At 46.5% G+C, this 22318-nt stretch overlaps 1 protein-coding gene across 2 annotated transcripts in view; it reads left to right on the forward strand.

Annotated features, from left to right (window-relative positions):
* The first annotated feature begins 419 nt into the window (after nucleotides 1-419).
* The window catches only part of LOC139054642 (nose resistant to fluoxetine protein 6-like), a 50869-nt gene continuing 28970 nt past the window's right edge, over nucleotides 420-22318 (forward strand). For both annotated transcript variants that reach the window (XM_070531997.1, XM_070531998.1), the window contains exons 1-2: nucleotides 420-985; nucleotides 8645-8856. In XM_070531997.1, the coding sequence (XP_070388098.1) occupies nucleotides 673-985; nucleotides 8645-8856 (525 nt within the window). In that variant the 5' untranslated portion in view covers nucleotides 420-672. The remainder of the gene's footprint in view (nucleotides 986-8644; nucleotides 8857-22318) is intronic.

The raw sequence follows: 22318 nt of genomic DNA on the forward strand, positions 1-22318 counted from the left end.
TTTCGAGACTATGACCGCTGACGAGTCCTCGTTGAGTGAAGAGCTGTCAAAGCTGTCTTTGCTGGTTCATCGCTTTAATGCGAGCAGGCTCGGAGGACGGCGGGCGCAAGGCGCGAGCTATCTTGCGGTGCACGTGGTGAAGAAAACACGGCGGGGTTCAAGGCCTGGCACGCTAGGCACGAGCCAACGCAGTCTCGCAACCGCCGCCTCCAGAAGGTCACCACCGCGCGAAAGAAAGCGAGAGTGAGAAAAAAAAATAAGGAGAAAGGTGATCGGTATGGCCTGTGTTTCCGCGTTTCACGTGGAAAGGCCATCTCGAGGGGATCGACGCACCTTCCTGGCGTCGTGACGACATGCGTGGTTATAAAAGAAGGTGGGCATCGAGTCCACGCGCTGCTTGCCATACGCGAAGTCGCTCTATTCAAGGCGCCGGCTACTGAGAGGTCGGCTGGAGATGCGACGGGGCGCCTCTTCTGCGCTCGGACTCGCAAACGCCATTATTATAGGTGGTAACGAACGAACAATGCGCACTGTGCGGTTTAGTTCGACGAACTGATATCGCGTTTAGAGAATTCAACGACTTTATTAAATGCCCATGAATAAGCAGTGTGGTTTTTCGGCACCTTGATCCGGGCTTGGCGTGTTTGGCACACACTCTTTTTGGAGTCCGTCATGATTTTTCAAAGGAGCGCCAACTGTTCGTCGACGACGTCGGCCTTCTTCGTGCTAGCTGTTTTTCTGTGCGCTTTGGCGACGTCCTGCCTCTGTGACGGCGAGACGGACTCGGATCTCACGACCGCAGCGACAGCGCAGCCGAACGTGAGTTACGTGGCCAAACTCAGGGAGTTCATCGGCAATGCCATGGACGGAGCCTCTCCTCGACTCGCGCGCAAGGTCCTCGAGGCGGATTTGTCGGTCGACTGCAGCATCGGCCTTTTCAAGTTGGTGCGTGGCATCCGGAACCTGGACCCATGGGCGATGCGATGTGAGTCCATAAGCGTGCATGCCTGGCCCTCGAGATGAACGGAATCGCTTTTTAGTTTCTACATCGTGCCGGCTGCACTGTTGGACAAGGGCATCATTGCTAGACATGCCCTTATCCTCTGCTTTAGACGCACGACACCGAGCACATCATGTAAAACGGGACATGTGTACGTCATACAAATGTGAATCGGGGTCGGGAAAATATAACGACTCTTAAGTGCTAGTCTGTTTTCGCGCTTCGACAGCAGCTCGAGCGGCACTCCATCCACGTTATCACTGGGATCTATCGGCGTATGGCGATGCTGATCGCGAGAAATGATTAGAATCGAGCGAAAGGAATCCTCACAGTGTACAGGCCCTGAGGTGGTATTATCTGGCTATTTTCTCTTTGTTTTTTATTGTTTCTGAGCTTCACCATTAGTCGCAGGACGCCACGCCTACACGTTGTTGCTGATATCGGCCACTCGTTGCAATGGGTGACCAGAAAAAAAAAATTGAATCAGTGGAAAACAATCCTTACATACGGCCCCCAGGCCAGCATTATGTAAAGAATTCTTTCACTCGATTTTATTCATTTGTTATCGCACACATTCGTCGATGCTGGGAATGTCACAGGCGAGCTGTCTGCTTGGGGGCTCTGTGTGCATGCATGGGTATCGACAATTAAATATTTTGGTGCATATGCGAGCTACTAACGCTATATCCTCAAGTATATCTAATGCTCTGAAGTGCCAGAACTGCTCGCGGAGTGTAAACGTGGTGTGATTAAGAATGTTTCTGTGTGCTATCATGGTCAACCTTTCACTTTTCAGCTGCGCTTTTATAAGTGTTCTCCTTCTTCGCTAAGAATCACGACACGTATGCTCGTAAAGGTTCTCTAGTGTTTGTGGCTAGTGTCGAGGACGCCTGTCAGTCTTGATAGGGATGAGCGTGATAACGAGACGGCCGCCTCCTTATCAAGCCGCCCACTATCATAATTTGTGGCCGCCGGGACGCCGGCCAATCAGGGAAGGCTCCTATAGTGAGATAAGTTTGTGAATACGAGCCTGCAGCTATCGTTCACTACCGGCTCGAAAGTGAATGCCGTAGCCCCACTCTTTTTCACACCTAAACTGTGCACTTTGCTCGGTGATGACACGCTTGAGAGGGTTCCAACCGAGGCGTGCAACCGACATTGTTACGTTGTTTTTCTCTTTCTCGTGCTTTAAGGATTTTGCTTAGAACCCGGAAAATAGAACCGCTTTCGAAGTCTATATATAGCCAGTCAGGAGGAAATAATTAGAGTGCGTGTGAACGTGGTGTACAATTTTGTCGAGCGACAACTGTGCCCCTAAAAAAACATAAAAAAAGTCAATCAAAACGTTTGCGCAACTGACTGGCGCATAGTGTACATCGACTTTATCGCTATATTACTCTTATTTCCTCTAGACGGTGGTCAACAACGTCTAGTCGGCATCATCCGGCTACTCTGTAACATTTAATTATTCTTTTTTTTAACCTGGGCAGATCTCTACGTAATATATACATTGGCCCTTACGACATAAATATTCCTTTCGCTCAATTATATTCGTTCCTTATCATCCGTCATTCCCGACCGGCCGATCACGGTGATAATGTGCGCGGAGTGCCACTCGGGCCACAGGGTAAATCCTGAAATTAAATAACTTGGAACGGAGTAGTTACGAATGGAATCCCAGCCCTGTATTCACTTCCCGGTACACGGAGTAGAGCTCGCGCGCCTCGCTCTGTCTCTCTCTCTCTCTCTTTCTCTCTCTCTCTTTGTGGTTTCGAGCACGCTGTTATATTAAATCAAATCGCGGTCTGTAACTTATGAAACTGCACAGTGAATTATGAAGGACGCCGTAGGGGAAGGCTTCGGATTAAATTTTGACCACCCGAAGTTCCTTAATGGTACGCCCACACTAGCGACAAAAACGCGCGCGACACGCCGCACGCGGCAAGCGCCCGCGCGGCAGACGCGTGCGGGCAAGTCCACAGTCGCGTTTTGCGGCACGCGGCAGCGGCCCGTGGAGTCCCGCGTTGTCTCGTTCCATTCGATACTTCTCGCGACAACGCGCTCTCCGTTCTGCCCATTTCGTCTTCCATCGGAAGTGTGTGTTTTTTTGCGCCACTGCCGGCCACGCTCAGGCATGTCGGATACGGACGAGGAGCTACTGGTGACTGTGAACACTATAATACTTGTTTGTTCTTTACTTGTGCGACGCCGACGTGCCAGACAGCGGACAAGAAAGTTTTGAGTGCGGTACAGGGACACTGAGGGCCAGGCGCACACTCTGCTTCCCCACCTTCACCAATTACTCACCTGTCATGCCAAACTGCTGTCCATAATGTGCCAGCGGTTGGCGCGCAGCTCCTTGTCCGACGCTCGATTTATCATAGAGGTACGCATATCCGCGAACGGTTTCCAAAAACGCCTCCATTGCGAGGCGAATTCTTCGTCGACGCCTCAGTGGCGGTGTGGTAAGGCTTAACAAAAACAGCCCCCTTGACTGGAAATGGCCTCTGAGATTTTACGGCGCGCGTGTCACTGTTCAGTCTCGGAGCCCATAGATTATGATTCTTTGCTTATGCGACAGGTGGCGCCACAACAGCGCGGCTCGTAAAGCGGCTCGCTTCTGATTGGTGGACGTTTCGCGTCTGCCGCGAAAAATGGGTCTCGCACCCATTCGCGCGTTTGCCGCGCGTTGCTGCCGCTTTTCGTGAATCTTGCCGCGCGCGACAGCACCGCTCGCCGCGCGCGTTGTGTCGCGCGCGTTTTTGTCGCTAGTGTGGACGTACCATAACGGGCACCAAAGGTATGGTGCACGAGTGTTCTCGCACACCGCCGGCATCACAGTGCGGCCGGCACCGAACATGCGAACACGTGCTCGGCAGGGCAACACCATGTAACCGCTCAGCCACGGTGGCGTGTATCGGGCTCTCAGCACCGCTAGCAAGTTCATACGTGTACTTATCGGTAAGCCGACACGCAATGGAGTTCACAAACAACTATGAGCAACAAACTTCGCATATCGTCATCCAGCGCGCGCAATTGTCGCCCCTCCACTGCCTACTCAAACGAATGAGCAGTGCGGTGGGCCGCTGAGCTATAACGATACGAATGTCTTTAGCATAATAGCAAATGACGAATGCAGAATGGAGCATGCACAAACAGCAAAGAAGACGTAAAGAAAATATTTTCCCTTTTGAGCTTTAACAGCGAATCCATAGCAACGAATGATTTACTAAAGGTCTACATCCCACCAATGAATCACGTTTTTTCCTCACTGCTGGGTATTTTTCGGGTCCACCGCCACGCAAGGAAACATTGTAGAGAAAAGCATGCGTGTGCACACGAAGCGTGAGCCGTGCACGCTCCGCAGGCGGCGTCGTGTCGGCAAAAAAATAAACGCAGCGGTCTCGGCTCGGTGACGCGCAGAGGCACAGAAAGAGGAAGAACCTCGACAGGCCGCAAAAATTAGAAAAGAGGGCGCATTGAACCGTAACACTTTTTTTTTTCTTGACTTCACAGCGCGAAGCGCGCCAACGATTGCTCCGAGAAAAACACGTATTGCCACGGCGTGGTCACGGAATAGTGTAGCCACGACAGTATTCGGGCGGTTTTACGTCCATTTGGTGCAGGTGTGCATGGGCAGAGCACGCGTACGAGACATTTGAGGAAGTCTGTGGGTAATCGAAGCGAGCCGGAAAATTAATCGGGCGATTCCGCGAGGTCCCCTACGTGCGCTCGCAGAGGCGACGTCGTGCTTGTGCCCCTGCGAGGGTCGTGTACGTATACGACCTTGGCCAAGTTACATTGGCCGGCATGCGGGAAAGGCCGCTGCAGCTTGACAGACTAAGAGATGCCAGCCTATCTCAAATGAGGACGAAGACCACGGGCTTAAATTATTCGAAACCAAGAGTTTAATCGAAACAAACACGTATTTGAAAGCAACTGATGAGGCCAGCCTGCGTGACGTGGCATTCTTTTATTCAATTTGAACTTCTACGCTTTTTATAACTCCATTTTTAATCCCTCGCTCTCGTTTGATTTTCTTTTCCTGACTTTCACCTGGACAAAGTGGTCTGGGTGTAAAAACTTTTGATGCGTTTGCACTTAGTACCGGTTCCCTTTAAAAAAATTTTTAATAACCTCTGAGTTGCTATTGAAGGTCTGTGGCGACTTTATTTGTCGCGGTACCCGCATATCACCATGGATCCGAACCAGTTCACCCAAATCTGTGTCTAATTTTGCTCGCCTCATCATCTTTTTTCTGCCTTTTTCTTCTTGTTTTCTCTCAAGTTGGGGCCCGTCGAGCACGTGCCCTGTATTCGTGCACCACAGGCGTTGACCTCCTTTTATGTGACTGTACTCCTTTAGATGCACAGAGGCAATCACTCTCGCCGGTTATAACAAATTGACGATCGTTCTTCATCCGCAGACCACAATTCTAAACGCATAACTAACCTTTTATGGACGCATAATGCTCAGGAGGCTCTATGGTGCTTTTTTTTAAGATCAGTGCACCTGTGTGGACGCCTCTGGCCAAATTACACTATTACCTTGTGCGTGCATGTGGGCAGAAAATTGTCTCTCTTTCACTCTATCTCTGATATTTACATCTTTTTCTCTCTATTATCGTGTGTATGATAGCCTATACTACGCTGTTCCGGTTAGCCTCCCTACCTTCCTCTTTTCTATTATATTTCTGTTATATAACAAATAATCCTCATCAGCAGCCTCTTTTGTGTCCACTGCAGGATGAAGGCCACTCCCCACGATCTATAATTACCCCTGTCCTGTGCCAACCGATTCCAACTAGCGTCCGCGAATTTCCTAATTTCACCGCTCCACCTAGTCATCTGCCGTCCTCGACTGCGGTTCCCTTCTCTTGGCACCCATAGTGTAACCCTAATGGGCCAATGGTTATCTAACCTGCGCATTACACGACCTGCCCAGCTCCTTTTTTTTCTCTTAGTGTCAATTAAAATATCGGATATACCCGCTGGCTCTCTGATCCAAACCGCTCTCTTTCTGTCTCTTAACGTTATGCCTAGCATTCTTCATTCCATCGCTCTTTACGCGGTCCTTAACTTGTTCTCAAGCTTCTTTGTCAGTCTCCAAGTTTCTGCCCCATATGTCAGCACCAGTAAAATGCACTGATTGTACACCTTCTTTATGAACAATAATGTTAAGCTTCCAGCCAGGAGCTGACAATGTTTGCCGTATACGATCCAACCCATTTTTATTCTGCTCTGAATTTCCTTCTCATGATCAGGCCTCCCTGGGATTAATTGACCTAGATAAACGTGCTCCTTCACAGAGTCTAGAGGCTGACTGGCGATCCTGAACTCTCGTACCCTTGCCCGGCTATACAACACTATCTTTGTCTTCTGCATATTGATGTTCAATCTCACTCTTGCACCCTCTCTTTTGAGGTTCTCAATCATTTGTTGTAACTCATCTGCAGTGTTGCTGAATGAAACAATGTCATCTGCAAACCAAAGGTTGCTGAGATATTCGCCGTCGATCCTTACTCCTAAGCCTTCCCACATTAGCTTGAATACTTCTTCGAAGCACGCAGTGAATAGCATTGAAGAGATTGTGTCTCCTTGTCTGACCCCTTTCTTTATAAGGATCTTCCTGGTTTTCTTGTGTAGAATTAAGGTAGCTGTAGAACCTCTGTAGATATTTTCCAAGGTATTTACGTAAGCGTTCTGCACTCCTTGATTACGAATGCCACTATGACTGTTGGTATCTCTACTGAATCAAATGCATTTTCGTAATCTATGAAACCCATATAGAGAGGCTTATCGAACTCTGCGGATTTCTCGTTAACCTGATTAATGACATGGATGTGAGTATCCCTTCCTGAAGCAAGCCTGTTCCCTTGGTTTACTAAAGTCCAGTGTTGCCCTCATTCTATCGAATATTATCCTAGTAAATATCTTATATAATACTGGGAGTAAGCTAATGGGCCACTAATTTTTCAATTCTTTAACGTCACCATTTTTGTGGATTGGTATAATGTTTGCATTCTTCCAGTTTTCTGGGACACTTGCAGCCGATAGACAGTCCGTATAAAAAGCCGCCAGTTTTCCAAGCATTATGTCCCCTCTATCCTTGATGAAATCGACTGTCATTCCATCCTCCCCTGCAGCTCTTCCTCGTTTCATGTCTTGCATGGCCCTTCTGACCTCATCGTTAGTTATAAGAGGATTTTCTGTATCCTATTCATTGCTGTTTCTAATTGAGGTATCCTGAATTCTCTGGGCACTGTACAGGTCAGTATGAAATCCTTCCGCTTCTTTTACTATATCTTTGAGATTGCTGATGACATTGCCCTGCTTATCTTTCAGTGCATACATCTTGGTTTGTCCTATGCCAAGTTTCTTTCTCACCGATTACAGGCTGCGTCCATTTTTTGCGGCTTCTTCAGTCTTTCACACGTTATAGTTTCGAATATCCCGTATTTTCGCATTGTTGATCAGTTTTGACAGTTCTGGGAATTCTATTCTATCTCTTGAGTTGGACACTTTCATTTTTTTAGTTTCTTTATTAGGTTCTTTGTTACTTGGTGAGCTTGCCTACTGGTTGCCTTGGTGCCTTGCCTCCCACTTCAATTGCTGCCTCTGGAGCCAATCTAGTTACTGTTTTATTCATTACCTCTGTGTCATCTTCATCTCTCTGTTCTAAGGCTGCATATTTGTTTGCAAGTACCAGCCTGAATTTGACTGTTTTTACCCTTACTGCTTTTAGGTTGGCCTGTTTCTTCTTGACCCATTTTACTCTTTCTCTCTTCAAATTGCAGGGAATCTTAGCCCTCACTACCCTATTATCACTGCACTATACCCTACCTAACACTTCTATATCCTGCACTATGCTGGGATCGGCAGAAAGTATGAAATGAATTTCATTTCTTGTTTCCCCATTAGGCCTTTTCCAGGTCCACTTTCTGTTGCTATGCCTCCTGAAGAAGGTGTTCATTAATCGCATCTTATTCCTTTCTGCGAATTCTACAAGCACCTCTCCTCTGGTGTTCCTAGAATCGATGCCGTAGCTGCCAATTGCGTGTTCGCCAGCCTGCTTTTTTCCCACTTTTGCATTGAAGTCACCCATTAATACAGTATATTGATTTTGCACTTTTCTCATCGCTAATTCAACATCTTCATAAACTTGATCTACGTATTTCATCATCATCGTGACTGGATGTTGGAGCCCAGGCTTGTACTACTTTTAATCTGTACCTCTTATAAAGTTTGATTACGACTACTGCTACCCTCTCATTAATGCTGTAGAATTCGTCAATGTGCACTATATGTCCTCGTGGATTAGGAATCCTACCCTGTATTGCTTCTTTCCTGGAAGACTTCTATAGCAGAGGATATGGCCGTTAGTCAGTACTGTATAAGCCTCACTAATTGTGTAATATGCCTCGCTAATTGAAGCATAAATACTTAGAAAAAAGATTTTGTGGCACTTTTTACGACACACGAGGGTATAAAAGCCACACAACAAGCATTGTAGCTTTTACAAAGAGCTTCGGTTCTGCGCTTGTGCCTGTCGTTTTCTGATCAAGACCCCTCTTATGGGGTCTCGATAGTTCCAGCAGAGTAAAATCTTTATTATTTTTTTTTGACGAGTCACCATTTCTCGCAGTGTTCGACGCCTCTGGAAAGTACCCGACCGGGGCCCTCACGACGACGCGAGTCGATCTAGGCGCTTTCGACGAGTGCATCGAGACCGTGGTGCGTGACGACTACGGCCACGAAACGGTGCGCGCGCAGTACTGCAACCTAATGGTCTACGCCGGAAACAAGACGGACCTCGACGACCACATCACAAAAGCCGTAACGTTATCCCACCCGCGGGTGAGCTGGCACTTCGACCATTTTTGTTGCAGTTACTCTTGGCCCCGGGAAAAAAAAGAAATAAAAGGAAAATAGCTCTTACGCTAAAACTCCTCCTAAGAATAGCATCGAGCCAATCATGGTGTTGGACGTATCATTATAAGCGGCGACTGGCCATTGGCAAACAGTGCTAACGAACAAAAACCTTTGTGGATTCAACCCCTTCTTTCTAAGGCAATATCGGCACCCTACAGATCGCTAACGGGTCCTCGCGCAATGCGCTATGCTTGTTTTTTTTTGTTTTTACAGTGAAGCTGTTAGCCTCTATACGCCGTTTCATACATAGCAGTCAACGCTGTGGAAGCTACGCAAGAAATTCGGTCAAGAAAAGTTATCACTTCGCGCGTTTCGTCTATGCTTCGCTAGGTGTTCCGTTCATGCTTTGCTGCGTGCCAGTTGCGTTCGCTCGCGCAAGCATGCACGTGAGGTTCCTCGCAACGTGATGCAAAAAAAAAAGCCCGAAAAGAACAACGAAAATAAAAATGATCTAAAACAACGCATTAGCAACGGCATACCACAGTGTGTCTGTTTCTAAGGGTTGAAACTTGTTTCATTCAATACTGAGCCTATATAAAAAACAGTTGCGCACAATTGCGGTGAAAAAGCGTCGAACCATATCCAAGTGCGAACGAAACCACTGCAAGAACGCTGTCTAGCCTCCACAGCGTCAACTGCTATGTATGAAACGGAGTATAGTTGATCACAAATTTCTTCTCTGCCGGAAAAAAAAGAAGAAATTAAACAAAAAAAATGCGCATATCTCTTTTGGAACGAGGCCCATACAACACACAGCTCAGTATTCAATTCAATAAAGGAAAGCACTAAACAAGCGTAGAACTGCATGATGGATGATAGATAAGGCGGCTGTGAACAATGCGAGGCACGTTCCTTCTCCCTGTGTGCGCTTCCCGGTAAAATTTACTGTTGCATAAGCTGCTCCAGTAAGAAAGGCAGTCCAATAAAACATTTCATGCGCCCATTGACGGCATTTGCGTGGTTTTCTAACAGCTTCGCTGGCCATCCGCTTTCGCATGGTCGGGATGGCGAGTCAATTTTTTTCGGTTGGTCAGTATCGGTTGGCACAAAATACCGCTGAACAAAAAAAAAATTCTGAAAGAACACATCGACGATGATTGTCCAAGTTATGCATATACGATGATTGTCCAAGTTATGACAGCACCACGGTGGCAGTGCCGTTTCGCTGTCACCAAATATCTTCTGTCTCGACAAACATATCGCACATTAGTGGCCTGAGGACATACAAAATGCGAACTTACTTTTGTCCTCTCTTCCTCTTTCTTAGAGCCTGACTACGTGAGCGTGACTACAGTGAGCACACTCAAACTATGCCGAGAAAAAAAAATATGCAGATCCAACGCACATCTTGGAATCTATGTGAAGCGAAGCTTTCTTGAAGTGGTTAATCAAATGCTATCAATTTGTCCCCTTCATTCCTGCATCAATGGAATAAAGGAAACAGGTGCGGGCCCATGTGCGCATGTGCGCGAGAGCACAACGCCCACCAGCTCACAAAGAGCTAGTGGGCGTTGGCACGGTAGACATGGTGGCCTAATGGTTAGAGCATCCGGCTGCTGTGCTGGGGCGCAGATGCTCCATCAAACCATCGAACACGTAATTCATTTTAAATGCGTGAGCATTTCCATGCCTACCCAGTGAGGAAACCCGTCCGTCAGTACGTCACGTAAGATGATCGTTTTCAAGATGGGACACGCAGCAGCGAGCGAATTCACATTCGTGTTACCTCTCGTTTCAAGGGTAACTAAGTGGCGAGATCACAGCGCACACGAAGCTATCAGCATTCGGCGCACTGCGTCCCCATCGCCGATCGCTTTGAATGTACAGCTCACGCATCCCTCTTCAGCGCGAACTAAGCGGCGATAATAGAGGCACGCATGGCCTCGCAATACGCAGCCACCGCCGGAGTACAGTTGGTCACGGTTGATAATGGTTCGACGAGGATGGATAAGGCGCCAAAGAGCGATAACAGCTTATATTGATCGGAACATCATCAGCACATCTTGCGTCGCCACCTGCACTAGGTTGCTTGCGTCATCATTTCACCTTCCGCCGCCGTCAGCAGCCGTTCGGGCCACCACATCGCGGTCGTTTATACTGGTCGGATCATGTTTCATAAAATCGCTAATGAAACCGGGCTACGAGGAGATGAACAAGTGGCAGAATGCTTACACAGACAACTCCTAGAGGAGTTTCTGTTGGAATTTTTTAAAAGCATAAGCTATGCTGCAAGGCAACAGGAGCACCCACGGTCAACAAAGTCTGGGAGGGTTCGCAAAGGAAGGTTCGCTTTAAGTAAAAGAACATGCCTCGGGTAGTGCATTTGTTTCTGTGCACCTGCTTGTCTTCGTCTGGGCCTCGACGAAGACAAGTAGTTGCTCGTAGGGTAGCAAGCTCAGAGCAGCAAGAGCAGCAAGCTCCGTGGCTGTCGATGTCGTCTGATGAGATGTCTTGAACTTTACGGTGGTGAATTTCTCAGGAAAAAAATCACTGATCCTGCAGACCCGTCCACGGTGGTTGAGCCATCATTGTACAGATGGGTACGATCGTTGTATTTTTCGTACAGCAAGAGCAGTGAAAGTTGCTTGAGAGCTTGTGATAAGAGTTGTGCCTTCGTTCGAGTTCCTGGTACTGTCAGTCGAACTTTTGGCTGAACCAAACACCAAGGGGGAAACAGAACTATCGCTGCAGCTGTGTAATCTGATGGAACATATACAGGGTAAAACAATATCCTCTAACAAAAAAAGGTGCGTGGTTGGTCGTCTGGTAGGGGCCAGTAGGGGCCAGGAAACCATCCATTGCCTATTAACGCGATAGCGTTAAGGAGCTCGTGTCGCAGAAAAGCCGGTGTCGTCGGCGTCGGTGTCGGCGTCCGCGGCGTTGACCGTGAGCGATAAATCACGGCAGGCACTTCATAAATAAAAAGCAACTTCCAAGATGGGCTGGGTGGGAATCGAACCAGGGTCTCCGGAGTGTTAGACGGAGACGCTACCGCTCAGCCACGAGTACGATGCGTGAAAGCGGTACAAACGCGCTTCTAGTGAACGCGGTGTTGCCTTAAAAACGTGCCGTAGAAAGTTATACTGCGGTGTATATCGGTAATTATGAGCATGTAACTTACAGAAGTCGCATTTACACGAGTAGCGAAGTACGCTTCCGCTACATTTGTTCTGCGCTTACCGCACACGCAGAGCCATCTTGCGACAAACACAGAAGACCCCCTCCTCTCAATGTACGGCGTTGCCCCGCCAGGTGGCGTGCCATGCGCGCATTGGGGCTGTGCGCGGTCCCTACTTTCTCTCCCTGACGACGCTTCGCCGTCTCCCACGCGGGTTGCAGAATCAAGCGCCGTTCCTTTCTTTAGATTACTATCTATCTATCTCTCTGCCCGTGCCGATCACGACGTTTGGCTGGCGTAGATCGTTTCCTCCTCCGAGACACCGAGTTCTTTGGTTCGTTCCGTTTGCTCAGGCGCACGTTCCGTTGCCGCGCCGAACGCTGCGTTGCTCCACGCTCTCCGTGTGATAGGTGGGCGCAAAGTCCGATGCGGGGCGCCTTGTAAGTGATCCCTGCGCCGTAGCGCATTGTCTTACACCCCTTGGCGGGTCGATGGGAACGCTGTCACGTTCCACTCTTGAAGGCGAAGCTTAAGCGTCCTCCAATTTTTGTGTATCTGTCCTCGCTACGACGCACAATGCCTCTCTCTCTCAGGACAACTTTAAACCGACTGGACTCGAGACCGTTCTCTGAATCAAAAATACTCAGGCCCTGGCCATACGCGTCACTGGCACAAAACGCGATCCTGCGCTCGTACACTACCAGTACACTACCAAGAGACCGCTTATAGTGTCCCTGCGCATCATCCCACGTGCATTCAGTGCTCACTTTCTCCCTATTTTCCTATTGCTCTTCCCCTTTCCCTTGCCCCCAATGTAGGGCACCAAGCCGGACGCTCATCTGATTGACCTGCCTGCATTTCCTCTTCTTGCTGTCTGTCTTTCTCAAGGGAAAAGTATATTATCCATGAAAAAACCTACCGCGGTTTCAAACTAGGTAATTGCTCAGTGGAACATTACTGTTTATTTCTTCCTAGCATTTTTGAAGGCAACGCGACGATTACTTGAACTTTCTGTAAGACGGTACCGTATATTCACCCGCTCTAGCCTGATTATCATTGTTTCATTGATAAAAATAAAAGCGTCGCGAAGAACTGTGACTTCTGTGAATTTAAAAAAAAAGCCGGAGAAGAAATAACGAAAAATTCAGGCACAACTAGTTTGCGACGACTACCCAAGCAAGCTAATATCATTCTCTTTAGACAAAAGAATTTCGGACAAAGTTTTGAAGATCTTTCTTTCTTTTTTCATTGAAGATCTGCATGAACCAGGTTAGGCCCACATATTTAGGCACACTATCTTCATTTGAGATCGGCCCACGAAAACGATTTGATCGATAGCCGGAAAGAAAACTGGTCGTACAATGGGAAGACGGTTAATTACATTCAATAATCTCACCGCCGACTACGATACTCACTGACGCGAATGTCTTGGGTGTTTTGAATACGCGTTATATTATGGCACAGAATTTGATTCTGACGGACAAGGCGCTCTCGGCGGCGGCGCTGAGCCTCTGCTCGGGCAGCTCATTTAGCAGTAGACGCAGACGAAGCGTTTCCACCGGTTGCGTCGCTCACTGTTCAGAAAGAAAGCGCGAACACGGGAACGCGTGGCTCGCGCGAAGCGCATTCTCTGGTGGCGGTGGCGCCGCAGGCGAAGTAGCGCATGTGCCGAAGCCCATGCTAGCGCTTTGTTTCATCGCTGGCCGCATACCTGGTCGTGCCGGCTCGCCGCTTTCCCCCTCACCATTTTGCCATACCCAGCTCTGCCTTCCGCCTCCTGGTTGCGCTGCACCCTCCTCTCCGCTTTCGTTCTCGCGTCTTTCATACGCCCACTGTGCTCCGCGGTCGCTTTCATCGTTCGCTGTGTACGTTCGCTCGGTTACGCCGACGTCGAGGCCAACGCCGACGCTCGCAGCAGGAACGGGTGCTTCGCAGTTACAAGAAAATATCTCAATTACAAGAAAATAGCACGGAGAACAAGCAATATGAGGTGTAAGTGGACCCAAAGGTTAACAGAGTGAGCTTTCATTAAATAATGTAAACACGCGCATACTATACTTCCCGTGAATTAACAGTCGTTTTTGACCTCGTGCAACGAATGGATGCGCATGCGTGCGAATGGGCCATAATTTTCTTTGATCCACGCGCCACTGGGGACGGATACCAACACCCTGTCGTGTGTACCATTTCCTTCGGGAAAACCTGTACCATCTGTATATTCATGTTTCGACGTCACAGTTCCCATGACCATAACAGCATGTTATCAGGCCCTGCAGGGCATGGCCGAGCTCATTCGATATTCGTGGCCTCAAGATCTCAGATCTTAGATCTCAAATGGGAAGCACTCATTGGCACACACAATTCTCGTCAGCGGGATCTCGTCCAAAGAAGCGTATTCATACAAATTAATGCTTGTCTTGCCTTCTCTCTGTCCCTGGCTCAAATTTGTTTGCGCTGTAGTGACACGCACACTTCTCTATCCTTCTTCGGTGACTGCTTTTCACCATCTAACAAATGATGAATTTTATGGTTCGACGCAAGGCGCACCTACATGTATCAGAAGTTTCTCAAACGTTATCGATAGTTCTATCCGATGGCTGTTGTCACCAAAGCTATTGTAACTTGATTGCATGCGCGACGCGAATTGTGTAGTACTTTCTGGAAGCCACATGGGTACCAGCAATAACGCTGGAACCTTCGACAAATTATGTGTAAAAGCCGACACGCTTGACCCGGTGATAAGATTTTCGACGATCACCGACTTTCCTGGCCGCTACCTTTGTGATAGAGCTTTACTTATTTGGCTGGCCACAAGTTAGTCCAATAAAGAGTTCAATTTGTAACTCGCGGTTTTGACATAGTGTCATTCTTCACTGTCAGACAACGTGACAATACACTAGAAAACCATGTCGTTTCAACAAGTTCAAAACTGTATCCTTGCAAAGCTTGGGTTCCAGAGGCTATATTGCGTAGCCCTTAATATCTCGTACCAGCAAATATTGGTTAAGGGAGCCACGACAACGAATATATGTTAAGAAGTGAATAGAACCTTGCGTAAAGCAGCAAGGAAGAAAACAACGAGAATATACGCAGTGCGAGTATACACTTGCAACAAGGCAAGCAGCTACGATATAACAGTAAGTCCTGAACAATTAGGACCTCTAGTAAAGAAGCCAGTATATAGCAGAACGTACCCCGCGCAAGCATTCTGTAACATTGCCCAAGCTATTTTCACAAATTTCATTCTTCACCTATGACGTATACTGCAGCGCCATGGAGTGACAGCGAATATCTTTTTTTTTTCTTTATATATTCTTTTAGGTATACATGAGGTGTACCAGCTTACAGGTAAATTTGCGAGGTATACCTAACTAAACAAACCACTTCGGGAAGTTATATTGGGTATAAGGGTACGCCATGGTTATAACGTGTGCCCTGTATACCTCAAAAACTACTACTTCAAGGAACCCTTGTGTATTAAATTGGCAAAATTGCGTATAAAAATTGGCAAAAATCGAAAATTTTCAGAAGACGAAACTATCAAGTTTTCAACTCTGTAATTCCGCAATGAAAAATGATATCCCAATGCTGTGCGTTGCACCTAATAGTACATTTAAAGCGGACAAAATTGATATGTTACACATGAATCTCAAAAACAAATTTGTAACACGAAAATACAGCTTTTCCAGAACCCTTCTACACAACGTAACAAATTCACATAAGATATAAAATTACATATTGAATTTGTCCGCTTTATATAATCTAATGGGTGTCGTTTACAGAACTGCGATATCTATTCTTGATGCAGAGCTATTAACTTGTAAATTTCGTGCTTCTATTATTTTCAAACTGCCAAATTTTGAAAATCTTTTTGACAAAATTCAGGTTCTAAATAGAAATTCCGCTTCCAGCATTCAGTAGAATTTAACTTTCTCTCTCGAATGTAACGAATATTATTAAAATTGGTCCAGGGGTTATCTCAAAAGAATGTTCTTGCGTTTTGCATGTATTTGAATATAGGACGCGTCGAAGTTGGGCCTGAACTGAAGTTTACTCTTAAAGTGAATTCAGGCGGAAAGTTTTCTGGGAAAATGAGATTTTCGTTCTGCTTAATATTGCTTTTTTTTCTATTCAACGTTGTTTTCCGCTCCATGCTAGTCTACAAAAGTTATTTATTAAGAAGACAATATTTGCATTATTTTCGCCATACACGCCTTTCTTTGCGGGAAGTTCTTGAAGCCGCACAAAGCTCTTTATGGCGCGCCTAAGCACATGGGCGCACTTGTCTGTCGCTGTTTGGCTTCTCGGGAAATCTCATTCGTCTCTAAAGTAGCAGCGAAATTCGGTTCAATTCCACTGGAACAGTTGGAGTTAATTGGACAAATAACTATAAACTGCTTTCCTCTCATACTATGTAGCCTACAGGGAGAAACACGTGCGTTATGCTTTCGTCTGTTGAAGGCCACCTGCAATAAAGTTTAGGGCCGCAACATTGAGAACCGCCGCTGCACTTAAGCATGAGCATGACTTTCATGATTGGGCGACGGCCGCGGCGTGCTCAAAATCTCAGAGGCCATTGTATGAGATTTAGACCGTAGCCTTTAACCACCAGGTACCCTCTTCGCCTGCTTATGTGCTATTTAAAGGCTGTTAATAAGAAAAGTAAACATTTAACAGTCCTGCAGCCGGAATCGATTCAACAGTATACATTTCTATTCGACTCCGGTTAATTCTAGTTTTGAACGAATTAGCGAACGCTGGCAAAATTAATGAATTCGAGTCTTTTTTTTATTGCTTGAACTATGCTGTCATCGAAAGACCACTTCAATACAATATCACATTGTATCACAGTATCATTGTAGATCAGTGGCCCAGAGACCTTAAGGTTATCGTCCGCGCGGACAAAATCGTCATATGAGGCGCCGATCATCATATATCGTCATAATCGATCATCATATATCGTATATAAATTGTCATATATAGCGCCCATTATCATCATCACTGCGGAATGGTTGCTGTGTTGCTGTTGCCGCTTAGCGAACGAGTTGTGCCATGTGCTGAATTTCTTGCGCTTTCAAGCTTTTAGTGACCACCGCTCACATAAGGGGGTGCCAGCGGGGGGTCGAATTAGCCGAGGCGATGGGTTTTCGCATTTGAACTAAATGAGTTTTCCTTCCATAGCAATATATGGTTTCTCGCTGATACTTTCCAGTCCATTCGGATTGAGCAAAAAGTCGAAATAATCGAGGTGGTATTAACCGGAGTCGATTGCACAGTATTCATTTTAAGATAATTTAGCCAAAGTGACATTCTATTGCAGTCGGCCTTCAAATAGACACTAATGAGCAACTCTACATGAATTTATAATGACAGAATATTCTATAAAAACTCCATTTGCTATTATTTAGCGGGAAAACATCGATTATTACACAAGAAAACAAAAGCCATACTTTAGCCTATTTTCACGCTGCATGCTCCGCGTTGGTTCAAGTTCCTGAGACCCGCCGCACTGGTCGCGGTCGCAGGTTTGGACCCGGCCGAGGCTGTCTCATTCCGGTGGGGACGGAATAAAACAAAGAGAAAGATACTCGTGTACTTAGATTTACGTGCACGTTAAAGAGCGCCAGGTGATTAAAATTAATCCGGAGTCTCCCACTATAGCGTGCCTCATAATCAGATAGTGATTTTGGTCCCTGAAACCCTAGAATTTAGTTTAAGTTCCTGACATTGACTGGGCTACATTGTAGATTCTAAGGACGCCTGCTGCTACTGCTATACAGTGCTTGCGGTTTACTTCTTTCGGGGGCTGCTCGTCCGTTTTTCTCGTCCCCTCCGCTTACTCTCTCATTATCATAACACTGTCTTCACCCCGTGTGAGGTAGCAACTAACTACTCCTCTCGCTAACCCTTCTTGCTTTTCTATGCATTCTTTCTCTCTCTCAATCACTCTCTCAGCACTCAGTGTGGCGTACCAGATTTCGGCATACTTCATCGTACTGAGGCCATTTTGGGCCAGTATAAGTTCTCGAAATCTGCCATGTTGAGCCTTCGGTTCCTTGAATATATAATGTTGTCCTTCTTTACCGATAAACAATTAGCTAGACCCGAGTAGACGTCTACCCGATGACGTCGCGATGAGCTGGTGCGTCAACTTACGGGCAGCGTCACCACTTTTCCATCCTTTCCGTGTGTATTCTAGCCGACTAAGTATCATCTCACAGCAAGAGTCGCCCTTTGCTACTAATGTAGCTCGGGAGCGTAGATGTATGGCGGGCAAGGGGCTATCAGTGTGGCAACCACTTGTAGCTACGCCCACTAATGCAGCCTAAGTTACTGTTCCTAGTTAGACTCCCCTTAACATGATAAAAAAAAAGAATTGTTCTTTTATGATCACTTATTAAACATTTCCTCCTGCTCCACTGCGCGCAAGTCCTTCATTACGTTAATGTTCGGTTATACATATTACATACAGAGTTCTTCATGTTCGCTTCCTTTTTTTTCTTGCTATGCTACGTTCACAAAGCACGCATTTGTTGTTTTGAACGCACTGGTTTAGTACCTGTACGAGCGTAAACGCTGATCACCTTTCCTACAGCCATTGCGTACCTTACTTTACGTATATTATGTCTGTGGAAGGCACTAAAGACATGGACCTCTGTGGCTGGATGGTGGCGCCCTCCGAGGGTACATACAGCTTTATTTTTTTCCTATTGTTGCCGTACAGATTTTGATAAAAAGTTTATGAGCCTAGTCAACCTGCCCGCTCTTGCAGTTAAGTTGTTCAACTTCTTCGGCGAGGAGCACATACTTTGCCGCTGATAACGTGAGTATCTGAAGACTAATTAACAAAATAAATAACGTTTTTATGAGAGCCTAGCAGGCAGTTCTTTATGTGGCAAAATTGGAGGCAGCCACATTTTAACGCACCCGTGTCTTTTTTAATTTTTTAATTTCTGAAATTGTGCCTAATTTCAGACATTCCTCGTGGAATTTCGAGGCTCAGTCCAAGGAACATAGAAGCTGAGCGCACCCCGAAGTTACGCCAAACGGAAATGCCTTGTGACGATGTGTGTGGCGAGGTTTGAATGGTGGCATGTCGCGGCAAATACGAATACACCACGTGGCGGCCCATGTGTCCCAGGGTATATTTGCCAAATCAGTATCTGCCGCGACTGCCGTGACGTTGTTTCAAACTTCATCTCGCTTTTCGTTACGGGGCGTTTCCGTCTGATATGATAGCAAGGTCACCTTTTCAGTGCTCATGGCACGCTAGGTTTTGATATTGGCTGGATTGAGGGCTCAAATTCGACCATTATTATTATTTTTTTTATAACGTGCGATTTTGAAGGTAAAAAAAACGGGAGCTCTAAATGTGGATGTAATCAAATTTCTTATATAGACAATTGCCCCCAAGGCTCTGATAAAAAAGTTAAACAAAATTTTTGTTAATCAGTCTTTTGATACTCACTGACTTATCTGTGAGAACTAAGCGTTCGCTACACTATTAGCCTTTTAATAAAAAATCTGTATGGTATAAAAAGAACACCCTGTATAGGCGCGGCTAGAATGAAGTTGGACGTCTTTCAGTTATGGCAACGCACAAGTTTACGAAAGAAAAGTTACGGTAAGAGAACTTACAGCCGAAAAACTTTGTGACTTTCTACAAAGGTTTTCGTTCGAAAGTGCTACTAGCCATTGGCCAGCCACCTTCATTAATAATATCTCCAAGACCTGGATTCGCTGGAATGTGCTCTTATGAACAATTCTAGCATATAAGAGCGCTTTATCAGTGTGGGCCTTAGAGAACAAACATAAGTTCAGCAAGGTATCGGTTTATCTATACTCGATAAACAATAAACGCTCGGCTATCACACACTCAACACTCGCTTGGCGTTTCGTTCGCAGCTGACGCCAAATAAGGCCGGAAGCTACGGAATAAATTGGAAATTTATTTTCACCACGGGAGATTTCAGGCCCAGTGCTGTTGTCCATATATATCTGCCCTATACCACATACTGCCGGCAAGTTCCATTCAAGCAAACATACTTTTTGGGGGGGATCTCCTAAACGTCAATTCAGCGGGTTATCATTGTAAAACAGCCAGTGTCTCTGTTGGTTTCCTGTGATAAGAGGGACAACCCAGATCCGCCGACACCCACTGTGCGGTATAACTGCCGAAACCGCGCCTTGCATTGCTTACACGGCCGAGGACTTTCCGCGGTGTAGGCGTTCACACGCGTATACGCACTAACAAAAATTTGTATAGAAAGTACATATAAAGTTTTTAGACAAGAGTCAGTGAACTCAATAGACTTTCTGTAGATATTTATTTAGGCTAGTCTATAGAGTATATAAAGACTTACGGCCTTACACTTTTTGTAGACTAGCGTGGAAAAGGTCTGAGTCTATTCGACTCACTATATGTGGTCTGTAGATATGAAAAGTGATTTTTATAGACTAATGTCAGCAAAATGTCTATAGAGAAAAGTGCGTAGGCTTGCATGGTTTTACTTTTGTACACTGAAGTCTATGAAATCTCTATAGCCAAATGTCTAGACTGCTCATAGCTTTGCACGCGCCATGTTCTCGCCGTTCTTGCATCGAAGTGATAGATAAAGATCACTTCGCTCGCTGCTGCTGCCACGCTTGGTCTCACCAGCGTTCTGACAGCCAGTGTTCGCGCTCATCGAGTGTGATTTGTTCATGTTTGCATGCGCGTGGTGACACCATGCTCGTTTATTGAGTTAGTAAGCGAGTGTCTCCGAGTTTATGCGACCGATAAAGCTGCCATCCTTACTTCGTATAGTTGTCTACTAATTTGCTATCGCTATCAATGCTTCGCCTTTCGGGCGAAACTGTGACTTTTCTGTCTCTCTCGCTCGATCTCTCTCTGCGTACCATACGCTCGAAACGGGTTGCTTTTTCTACGATTTTTAATTTTTTTTTCTATGGAGCAAGGAAATGCGTTGGCTCGCTGTATTACAAACGCTTTAGGCTATCATATGCAGCTGGAACGCACACTTGGATGAATGCACTGTTTGCAAAAGCCGTCAGAAGACACGTCAGGCGCTTGTGTTATTGCCAACGATGATGAGTAGTACAGTGCCTTTCTAACATATCTTCGAACGTACCACCAAATTGGATACCTGCACAAAGGTTAGTGCCCATTTGTCTGTTCCGCTGATTTGTCAAAGCAATCAATACAGTAATGACGTGCGCATATGCTCGGCTACACAGGCATATCGCCTGCGAAGGACTGGGTGGACTCAGAGGATTTGGCACATCTTTTAAGTGAACGAGAACATTTGATGAGTTTACACTGCCGGATATCATCTACGAAAACCACCCGATGTTAGTGATGTAGCCGAGATATGAAGACAACATGAAAAGTATCTGAGAATCAGATGACACATTAGGCGCACACCACACGAGCGGCATCACTTCATCTCACACTCACAAATTCTGTGTTGTCAGCAACAAACATTACGAGTCTCTGTGCTGTTAGCTTGATGTCTGTTTGGAATCCACTTGTCGCTAAAGTTGGCATTCATAACATCTATTATCACGATTGGATCGGTGTTTTTATTAAATTGAATGGCATCAACAACGCAATCACTGGCGGCTACTCTATGTACTGGACAGTGAAAAATATGCACGTGGTTATTTTCCCGTAGAATGACCCATTCATTTAAAAAAAACGCGATGCATGATAGCTGCGACAGCCTGTGTATAATGCGACGACGTAAGACTCACCGTGATAGAGTGGCAACACTTAGACGCGTAGATGAACGCATTCCTCTGTGTGCCGAGTTGGTGGGTGACAACAAGTCATTTCGCTTGGTTGGCGCGCAGCCAACTCGTGGCATTAATGACTGTTGTTGAGGAAAGTGTGACGCTGGTAGCCACGCAATATGTGGCGCGTGGGTGACTCTGTTGACATAACGAGAAGCAAACAACGCGGTGGGCTCCCGCCAGGGAGCCCAAGGGAGCATGTGATGCGCGAACATTAATACCGTTCCATTCGTCGCACGCCTGATATGCACCGCAGTTCGTTACGCACTCAGGCCGCACGCAACGTCGTCGAATGGGGTCGTTATTGAGGCTCCGCTCAAAGAGACCGGCTGCCAGGGTGCCTGGTGCCGTGCTTCGAGCGTCGCGTTCTCGCGCCGAGCGCAATGCTTAATGCACGGCAGCGTGACGCGCGAACTTTTCAAAACGGGTATCGTGCAATTGTCGAAAAAGCTGTTCGGCACACAACGTGGCCGTTTT

Source organism: Dermacentor albipictus, chromosome 1 (genome assembly GCF_038994185.2).
Source record: "Dermacentor albipictus isolate Rhodes 1998 colony chromosome 1, USDA_Dalb.pri_finalv2, whole genome shotgun sequence".
NCBI lineage: Eukaryota > Metazoa > Arthropoda > Arachnida > Ixodida > Ixodidae > Dermacentor > Dermacentor albipictus.